Source organism: Xyrauchen texanus, chromosome 9 (assembly GCF_025860055.1).
Source record: "Xyrauchen texanus isolate HMW12.3.18 chromosome 9, RBS_HiC_50CHRs, whole genome shotgun sequence".
NCBI classification, from domain to species: domain Eukaryota; kingdom Metazoa; phylum Chordata; class Actinopteri; order Cypriniformes; family Catostomidae; genus Xyrauchen; species Xyrauchen texanus.
Genome location: NC_068284.1, coordinates 23,510,728 through 23,521,834, shown reverse-complemented (window position 1 = coordinate 23,521,834; position 11,107 = coordinate 23,510,728). Strand labels below are relative to the sequence as shown.

At 36.5% G+C, this 11,107-nt stretch overlaps 1 protein-coding gene across 1 annotated transcript; it reads left to right on the top strand.

Moving 5' to 3' along the window:
* The first annotated feature begins 5,853 nt into the window (after positions 1-5,853).
* On the top strand, positions 5,854-10,699 carry LOC127649563 (solute carrier family 35 member G2-like). Its single transcript, XM_052134722.1, has 2 exons — positions 5,854-6,180; positions 7,482-10,699. Exon 2 carries the CDS (start codon positions 7,512-7,514, stop codon positions 8,757-8,759), a length of 1,248 nt encoding a protein of 415 aa, XP_051990682.1. The 5' UTR covers positions 5,854-6,180; positions 7,482-7,511; the 3' UTR covers positions 8,760-10,699.
* The last annotated feature ends 408 nt before the right edge of the window (positions 10,700-11,107 follow it).

The following is an 11,107-nucleotide window of genomic DNA, read 5'->3' as shown; positions in this document are numbered from 1 at the left end:
CTAATGAATAATGCTCACCCCATATCTTCCCAAATTTTTCAGCTTCCTGTGAGGAAAGATTTCTTGAAGAAACATTATATCACATTTCTTACACTTAAGAAAATAAATAACCTTCCTTCTTTTTATGGGGTGCCCCAACCCATTCGCATTCCACATGGAGAAAGATAACACTCATAGTAAGATTTGACATTTTGATATAAAAGAAAAAACAAATTGTGTGTAAAAAAAAACAAGATTATACAGACCACATTCCAACATTAGTGCAACAATCATACCCCGAACATTATATTATATTATATTATATTATATTATATTATATTATATTATATTATATCTGCCTGCTTGTCTATCTGACTATAATAATCTATCTATAATGATCTGCTAGATTATTCATTAGGCATCACAGTTCCATGCTTTATTCATGGAGATGCTTTGAAAATGTATTAGAGTTCTCATCAGCATAGGCCTATATATCAACATATACCCACATTTGGGGAGTAATGGAATACATGTAACAGGATTATTTATTTAAAATACAAAATAAAAGTAACTGTATTCCACTACAATTACAATTTAAATCATTTGTAATTAGAATACAGTTACATTCACAATTATGATTACTGAAGAGATTGCTTTGCATTTTATTGTCATTTATTTCATTTAATATTTAGTCCTTTCAGATGGAATGATGTGATCCAAAGTGCTTTTGAACATCGGTGAAACACTTTCTTATGATGTGTTCATACAAGCAAACAGAGATTGAAGTTTTAATTCAATTTGGAGCAGAAGAAATATAATTAAACCTTGTGTAAATTGTCGGCTTTTTGATAAACTGAAATGCTACATGTTACCAGGCACAATCATAATGTTTATCAAGCAAATTCATGTTGGATCATAATTAAATTTTTTCTATTAAGACCTTTGATATTAGGGCAAAAATCATATTCTTGATGATAATTGTTGTAGTGTTTTCATGTAAACATATCTAAAAATCCTTTAAACAAGATCAATTAGATTTATCTTGTTTTAGAAACAACACCGCATAAGATATTTATGTTTTTCAGAGACTGTATTTTTAACATGTATTTTTGTACTGTACTGGCAGAATTTTTATAGTCAAAAACAAGTTAAAAAATCTACCAGTGCTGAAGAAGTAATCCAAAGTATTTAGAATATATTACTGACCTTGAGTAATCTAACGGAATACATTAAAAATGACATTTTACAGCTTGTATTCTGTAACCTGTATTGGAATACATTTAAACAGTAACCCTCCCAACCCTGCATATACCATACCAAAACCTAATATAATTTTTTTTTTAAATTCTTGCCAGAAGCTGTTAAGGAAACAATAAACCTAAAAGACACTGTGCACTGAAGTGTCCATTTACTCTGACATGCTGCCATCCAAAACAAATACTGCTCACAGAAATTAGCCTAAAAAGATGTTAGCCTAAAGGTTGTCTTATATGTTAAGAACTGTGTTGTTTACTCTATATCATCAAAATAAAATATTTACATAGAATTAATGTTAATGTAAATATGTGCATCCTGTGTGATCATCCATAAAACATGTAAACTTTAATGAATGTAAAAGAAAAATGGTGGCATGGTCAGTGATTGTATTTACACTAGTGAAGTGAAACAAAACAGTGCATTTCAAGTGGAGAAACAAATAAATTCCCATTTATCTTGGCTTGTTGTAAATGAATAACCTGCAGTACAAATTAAACAATGTAATGACTTTGTAATAAACAAAGATGACCAAAATTATTTGATTTCACAAATGTCCCACATGGATCATACTAACTCATTTATGTGTCTTTCAAGTGCACCAAAGCACCAAGCTGCAGAGATAATCAAATGAATGCCAGGGCTTTGTTCTCTCTCAATGAGTTTCATCCATCATTCCCCACACCAGAACTGAGTGGAGCTCGGAGGTGTCTGAGGATTATTAGACAGAGACAGAGCATCCTCACAGCTAATATCTATGCCCTGTATCCAAGATGCTAAAGATGGTATTTTTCTGATTCACCCCAACAATCTGTGAAATCAATGGAAAAGAACACTGGTGCATATAGTACATCATTTAATCAAGCTTCCTGTCTGTCTCAAGAAAAACAAATGAACCCAATCAGTCATGTCAGCAGAGAGAAAGCTGAAATTACTTTGTCAATGAGTAGTGTTGATAGCATGTATTAAATTGCCATGTTTATTCAGGGAGCTTCACACATGGGCTATTTAAAGCATGAAGAACAAACACCTGAAGATAAATGGTCCTCTGGACTGAACTGCATGTTCTAGTGAACTATCTATAGTTACTTTGGAAACAGGGTGTTTCTTTTTTCACAAGCCCTTGTTATTATATATTACAGTTTTTCTCAATCACTTTTGGCTAAATTGTTTTCTTAACATTGTCTTAACATTCTCTAAAACGGTAAGTTTAATTGTCACAACTGTTATGGGACATCACAACTCTATTCCATGTCTGCAAAATGTAGTAACTCACCCAAAACACTTAATTCATGCTTCAATGCCACCAAATATATTGTTTTTCAGATGCTTTATCAATAATTTTTTTTTTTCCAAAGAAATATACTTTATCTCTGATTTTACACTACAATATTACAAAGAAAAGCAAAAATCCATCCAGCAATAAATAACCCTAACATGAATCCTGTATTAACCTTTTATTTTAAGAAGAATCAGATAGTATAACTGTGTCTATGTGTCTCATAGACAAAAATAATAAGCCAGTCAGATAATAAGCCAGATGATAGGAGGTAAATGCCCACTGAGATCTCCCCTCATTATGGCAACACAAGTCACAGGGGTCATATCATATCATGAATTATGAATGACGCAGTTCTTGGCTGTTAAATCTGATCACATTTGGACTGCATGTATTAAAACACTGAAAAGGGCAATGTAACGTTTACATTTTTTATAAGGGCACAATTAATTTAACAACGTTTCACAATATTGCTTAATTTAGGATTCATTGCTCTACAAATCTACATTTGATTGAAATTGAATGAACATATTCCACTTGTGTAAATAGTAATAAACAATAGGCTACAGAATAAATATTTATCAAGTGATAACTTTGCCTACATCTGGGAAATAATAAAGCAATATCCCACAAGCAATAGTGCTGTATGGCCCTATATCAGGATGGCTGTGATTCTGCCGCTGGTACGTGGCCACAGTCAGAGTGCTGTAGGTAATCACAGCCGTGCTGATATAGGGCCATACAGCATGATTGTGAGTGTAATATTGCTTATAGAAAATAGTTCAATAAACAAGTAAATAAATAAAAAAAAAAATAGGAAATGGGGCAGATCTTGATCTTTCTTTCTCTTTTTTTTTTTTACATTGTTCAACTCACAAATGCGCTAACACAAAATGTGATGTCCTTGCATTATTCCATCACAAGGCTTTATTCTACATAAGAATGCTTTATCTTAAAATCTAAATCAAATGTTATTTTATAATGTTAAATGTTGTTGAAGAACCCCAGGGAGGAGAGGGAGAGAAACAAAACTATCTACATGCCATTTACATGTGTATACAGTATAAAAAAAAAAAAATAAAAAAAAGTTTTATAATGATAATAACGTTTTAAATCACAATAAATTTAAAACAGAAAGTTTCAAGAGCAAATGCTTTTTGACATACAATTTGTCATCATACAAAACATACAATGTCTTACATACAATCGCCTACACTTATCTTTTGTTTGCCAAACTATTTTTATGTCTGACATGTCAGGACCAAGTTATTTGATACCCAAGTTTTCATGAATTTGCAATAGAAATGGCACGCTGTTACACACACGTTAATTGATAGTCCTCGCCATGTTCGTAATCTGTCACACTGCCTGGGACGCAGCAAAACTAAAGTTTCCTTTGGTTTGGCAGTTGGCGCTGCGTTATGTTAGTAGGCTACGTTACAAAGTGTCTCAATGAGGGCTCATTGCAGTATCATGTGACCACAGATTTACATGTGGAAAAACTGAGGGGCGCTGTGGAGTTCGGAGGACAGCAGACTCTCTGCCCCACATGCTTGAATTACTGTAAACAATGTGTAACGGAGCTTTCAGCTACATTACGACTTAAAAATAGAATACAAAAGTATACTAGGCCTGCTTCTAAATACATATGTCAGCTATCTGAACATATTTATGGGCAAACAATTAATAAATGTTTTACATACAATTTGTCAATTTACATTAATGGCAGTTTATTATATGGATCTATGATTTCAAATGGATGAATATTTAGGGAGGGCTCTGCCCTATATGTTGACATAGATGAGCCGTGCCTGGGATCCAGATCTGTCATTGCTTGTTCAAAAGATGCACCAAAGCCGCCATTACCAATTCAAAAACATACAAGTTATAGGAGAAACAAGGATGTGTGTGTGTGTGTGTGTGTGTGTGTGTGTGTGTGTGTGTGTGTGTGTGTGTGTGTGTGTGTGTGTGTTTTATTGGTGAAATACATCCTACTTTCTCTGTGTAAAAGGGGGGTATTACTCCCTAGTATTCTTGGTTGCCGGTGGCGGTGTGCAAGAGTCATTCACTATAGAAACCATTCTCCCCTTGACCATGTTGGATGTTTGTTCATATCTTTCCAAAGCAGTCATTCCGGTATTCAATAGTATCAGTCAGGAGTATATTTGCTTATACAGTCTGTTGTGTCTCTCAGCTTTGATAAGTCTTAATGCCAAATATGTTACTTTAATTGTATTTCCTAGCTGTAGTGTAGTAGTAATCCAAGCAATCATGGGTTGAGACTTCAAAGAAACTGCTCACTGACTGGTAACGCTGACTCAAATGAACATCAGCTCAACTCACTCATAACACACAAAAATAATCTTTTGTTGTCACCTGCTGGCTAAAATCTTTAATGTCACAGGGATAAGGGGCCTGGGTAACTCAGCGAGTATTGACGCTGACTACCACCCCTGGAGTCGTGAGTTCAAATCCAGAGTTATGCTAAGGTAATCCAGCCAGGTCTCCTAAGCAACTAAATTGGCTGCTAAGGAGGGTAGAATCACATGGGGTAATCTCCTCGTGGTCGCTATGGTTCTCGCTCTCGGTGAGGTGTGTGGTGAGTTGTGTGTGGATGCCACGGAGAATAGTGTGAAGTCTCCACACACGCTATGACTCAGCGGTAATGAGCTCAACAAGCCACATGAGTGGAGGCAAATGTGGAGGAAACTGAGATTCGTCCTCCGCTACCCAGATTGAGGCGGGTCACTACGCCATCACGAGGACTTAAAGCGCATTGGGAATTGGGCATTCCAAATTGGGGAGAAAAGGGGAGAAATATAATGTCACAGGGTTAAATCAAAAGAGACACATCTAGTTCTTTTACACATCTGTGCTGCTCTTACACTTTAGTTTAGAACACCATGAACGTGTGGAGTGATAAACAGTAAAGGGTCTGAGTGCTGCTGTTCTTGGACATCAGCAATCTTGGAATGTCTCTCGTCCAATCAGATTTAAGGACTGGAACTAATTGTTGAATATTATTAATTTAAGTTTCTGCATCTGCACAAATCATTAGGTTGTGGCTTAACACTAATTTGATTATGGTCTGTTAGTGATAAACGACAGATAGTGTCTCAGGACATGAGCCAGGCTTGTATCCCTAACAGAGAAATTGTGTGTAATTTTCGGCTACTTAATTTACACTGAAATTACATAACGTGTTTTAAATTTTCTAGATAAATTTCTATTAATACATTTGTATAGATACTTTAATGGTGTACATGCCATAAGCTAGAGTTATCCATCTTGATTCAGAGGTTGAGAGGTGAAGTTGTACTGCGTCAATGACACGCATCAGCTGAATAATGACGCACACTCAGAGCCAACGTTTCTCCTCATTCTCCTCATCATAGTCTACGCGTGCAGCTCGCCTGATATCTCAGACTCAATTCACAGTCATGTACAGACGTCCTTTCAGCATTCTGAGAAAAAAACCCCACTGTGAACATACTGTGAGTTGACAGGAGGCGGTGGTTCCCTGGTTTTCCTCGAGACAAACCTATAAACGTTTCCAAATACAGAGGGACATGGAAAGACAACGTATTGCCTCAAAAAAGAGCAATCATCTGAGGATTTAATAAATTAATTCTAGGATCTTCAATGGCGAGAACTATCTGAGAAGTCAGGTGAGTTAATGTTTATGTGGCTAGTCATTACGCACCTGATATTATCCTATCTGATTAAATCTATCATAATCAGATCATTTATCATATTAAAGGTGTATTATCCTTGCATCATGTATGTCATTTGGGATATGAATAAAGGGAAGGGTGTGAGTATGTATTTCGGGCTGTGTAGTACTCGAGACTGAAAGCGTGCGTCCGCTCCATTCATAAAATCCTGAGTGTCATGAGTAACGTGTTCCGATAACCTGCTCCATGCTATATGCCATCTACATTGTTTTTTGCGCCAATTACCTGAATAATCGAACCAAGCGTAACACTTACTGTATGTACCATGTCCCCAATAAAGCTTTACCATTGCATCCACAGTACTTTAATTGAACATAAATGTATAGCTTTCTGATGACCCAATACCAAATTCCTGTCTACATGACGCCCTTCACCAAGTATATGTGTAAAAATGTGCCCCTTTGGCAGTTCATTTGAAAATGAAAATTCTCATCAGTTACTCACCCCCGTGTTGTTCCAAACCCATTTGACTTTATGTTTTCCATGTAACACGAAAATTTGATTTTAGAAAGAATGTTAGGGGCTGAGAGTCTCAGTCACTATTCACTTTCATTGCATCTTTTTGAATTTTAAATAAAAAAAGGACTTAGATATGAGTTATGGATTTAACCACTGGAGTCTTATGAATTACTGCTTTATGTGCTTTATGGAGCTTAAAAATTTTGGTACCCATTCACTTGCATTATGAGGACCAATAGAGCTGAGATGTTCTTCTAAAATTCTTAGTTTGTGTTGAGCAGAAGACAGAAACTCATACACATCTGCCATGGCATGAGGGAATGATGAGAGCAGTTTCATTTTTGGGTGACCTATCCCTTTAACACATTAGGTATCATGACATAACAATGAACTATATATTTTTTACAGCATTAATTAATCTTTGTTAATGTTAATGTTGTAATGTTGTAATGTTAATGTTGTAATTGTTCATTGTTAGTTCATAGTGCATTAACTAATATTAACATACAACCTTTGACTTTGATTTTACTAGATGTTGAAATTAACATTAACCAAGATGAATAAATGCTGTAAAAGTATTGTTAGTTTGTGTTAACTAATGTTGTTAACTAATGTTAACAAATGGAACTATAATAAGGTGTTACCAGAAAGTCTCTTTGAAATTTCCATTCATTTAAAAACATTGCTGTTGTGATATGGAATACATACAACTGCTCAGTTTGAGTCATGAAATATCTCTCATTTATCTGTATGCAACTCATTTCCTTCATATCCAGGCACTATTTGAAATCTGGTTCTGTAAGAAAATGGACGAGTCACCAACAAAGCATTTGCTCGGCTCTAAAAAGAGAGTCCAAATCCATCCCAACACGGTCATGGTCAAATACGCCACTCATTTTCCCCAGCCTGGAGATGAAGGCTATGATGATGCTCCTTCCTTTGAAGACTTCAGCACATTTGTTGAGGAGACCTCAGACAGAAAGCATCTCACTGACAGTAAGTCAGGCAGGACTTTTTTTGGTGCTCTAGACAGTCAGTCCAAAACACCTGGGGATAAAAAGGATAAAGGTGTCGGAGGTCAGCTGCAGAGCTTTGGGAAGGCCTCTGTGTTTGCCTCTCGTAAGACATGGGGCGCTCTATTCGGGGCGGCTCTTGCCCATGGCTGTGTGGCTCTCCTCACACGTCTGGCTTCTGACCGCTCTAGGGTCCCATCACTAGAGCTTCTCTTTATCCGCTCTGTCATCCAGGTTTTGTCAATCACGGTGGTGTTTTACTACCAGGAGTCGCCCTTTGGACCCAAAGGCTACAGACTGCGGCTTTTCTTCTACGGCGTGTGCAATGTCATCTCCATCACATGTGCATATACCTCCTTTGCCATTGTGCCACCCAGCAATGGCACCATCATGTGGAGAGCCACCACAACGGTTTTCAGCGCTATACTGGCATTTTTACTTATTGACGAGCGACTGGGCCTGACAGATGTGGTGACTGTGGTCAGTAGTGTCTTTGGTCTTTGCTTGGTCATGATCCCCAACATTGTAGGAGAGCACAGGTCTCTGGGCTTCTGGAAAGAGGCTTTTGGCTACACTATGACAGTTATGGCAGGCTTGATGGCTGCCCTGTCTATGATCATATACCGAGTAATCAAAGAGAAGGTGAGTATGTGGATGGCACTTTTCACCTTTGGCTGGACAGGAACAGTGTGGGGAGTGTCCACTATGTTCATCCTGCAGGAGCCCATCATTCCACTGGATGGAGACACCTGGGGCTACCTTATCGGCATCTGCATCTGCTCTACTGTGGCGTTTCTGGGGGTCTACTATGCCCTCAATAAGTTCCATCCTGCACTTGTTAGCACTGTTCAGCATGTGGAGATTGTTGTTGCAATGCTTCTGCAGCTTATTGTGCTACATATGGTTCCCTCCGTCTATGACATCATTGGGGGGCTCATCATCATCATCAGTGTTGTTGTGCTGACAGCTGTAAAGCTTTACTGGGTGGGGAAGAGCAAAAGACAAGAGTATGAAGAAATCCTTGACTCACCTATAAAGTGATTCTTTGTTGATTAATGTTTTTAACTTATTTGTTATTTTCCTAGGCCTTGAATTGCTGCTACCCACCTGTGATTGAGATTATTGTGAATGTCTGAGAAAAAGATCTATGTAAAGTTTGTCATTGATGAAGTGCTATTTGTGAAGTTGTATTTCATGGCTCTATTGTGTGACTTAAAAAGAGGTTATTAATTCTTTTTGCCAATTTTCCGGAAATTGTTCTGTTTTAACATGTTCAAATCAAATCTGATTAGCCTACAATTCATCCAAACATGAAATAAAAAGTCTATGATGTACAAAGAGAAAAAAATTTAATAATAATAATGATAATAATAAATGTGTGAGCAGAGGTGCTGCAATTGGAGCATTGGATCATTTTCGAAAATCTGCGTCATAGTTGTTTTATTTTCTATTTTGATATGGTCAAGACTGCCCCCTTTTGGTCTTCAGTGGATGCATGACCCTGAAAAGTAGAATGCTATGGCACAGCCTGATTTGATTGAGCTTGTGTTCTGGCACAATTCTGAGCTTATGGAGTCTTATGATGTCATGATTTCCAGACTCCTGGAGCCATGACCATAAGATATTGATTTAACAGCATTTTACAGCAAAAATGTAACATTGCATTATAAAATATTGTAAAATGTGACATTATGTTTGGGCAAGAAGATAGAATTCACATACATAAGTCAAGTTCATAAAGGCCACTGACGTGCGGTCTGGGTAGGCAAACTAGGCACTATCCTGCCAAAATTCAAAAATAAAATGTTTATTAAATAATAAACTTGTATTTGTAACTTTTTATTCTTGTGATTTATATATGCAATATGTGTGTTATTCCAATTGTTTAGACGTTATGATGACAAATGTAGCAGTTACGCATAATCAACAAAAAACAAATGGTAGAATAAGCAGTGCTTTTACTGCTTACTGATTCATTGCAGTCGACAAGCGGAAAACCAATGTTGCGCATGCGCACTTCGATCCTGTATTCTTTAACATGTACGGCAAAAAGCACAAATCTGCTGTGCCTTTTGACGTAAATATGTTATACCCGTAATCATCTCCGTTACGTATCAGACATGGACCAATTAAAATCGAGATATTCCTGGACATTTGCGTAGCTAACGTCATTACACCACAGCTAGCGTACATGCCTAATCCCCGCCAAATTCAAAATCAAAATGACAGCACCGGCCGTAATCACGGAAATTTTTCCAAGCTCGATTTTAATTCCAAATATGAGTTAATTGCAAGAGGGCGGTCTACGCCAGCCTTAGATAGTACAGCAAAAGGGCCCAAAAATTATCCGATCATCAAACTGATTGGTATGTAAGAAAAGATTGGCTATGTGGCTGTGCTAACAATCAGCGGCTGTACTGCTATCCCTGCCTGCTTTTTTCAACCAGTCACGCTGTTTGGACTTCAGTGGGATATTGCCGATGATATGCCGCGCTTGTGCGTATCATTCACTGTTTACGCGCTTGTGTGTGCGTGTGCGTGTGCGTGTGTGTGTGTGTGTGTGTGTGTGCGTGCGTGAGAGAGAGAGCGAGAGAGAGAGTACACGATACATCCTGATTTGTACATTTCTTGATATGCCGCGCTTGTGCGTAACGTTCACTGTTATTACGTATTATATTAGCTTAAACAATAAATCAGGTAATCTGGCTTTCATAACTCAGTGCCTAGCCTCTTAGCCATCACCGCACGTCACTGATAAAGGCTGGATAGCAAAGACGAATTACTTGACAACAACATATGCAAAATAATAAAGGAGACAACGTGGCTGGGTTAAAACATTAATTTTCTTAGGATGAAACATGAAATGTATGATTATTTCAAGTAATTGGATTGATCATATTACATACAATATTTTACTCCAGAAATTTAAATGCAGTAACTTTTGCAGTAATTGTTTTGTGTCTGTTTATTTATTTAATAAAAAAATAAAAAAACAGCAATCTGAAATATTTACAAAGATTTGTTTTCTCATGAATAAAAGCATGTATTAAGTTTTGAGTGCATTTTCATGAGAATCAATGTTTGTCCCTGTTCTGTTATATAGAATACTATAAGAATTATCCACAAGGTGGCAGGAATGGACCGAACTACTACAGTACTATCAGGTACAATTGTAGTAAATTCTTATTTTAATTTATTATAAAAGGGGAATACGTTAAAAATAAAATGTAAAATAAATAAATAAAATTATATATATATATATATATATATATATATATATATATATATATATATATATATATATATATATTATGATTTCAAGATGCTTTCAAGCAATTAATTCAAATTTTATAAACTTATTTTATTTTTACGTAGAAGTGAGGATCCTT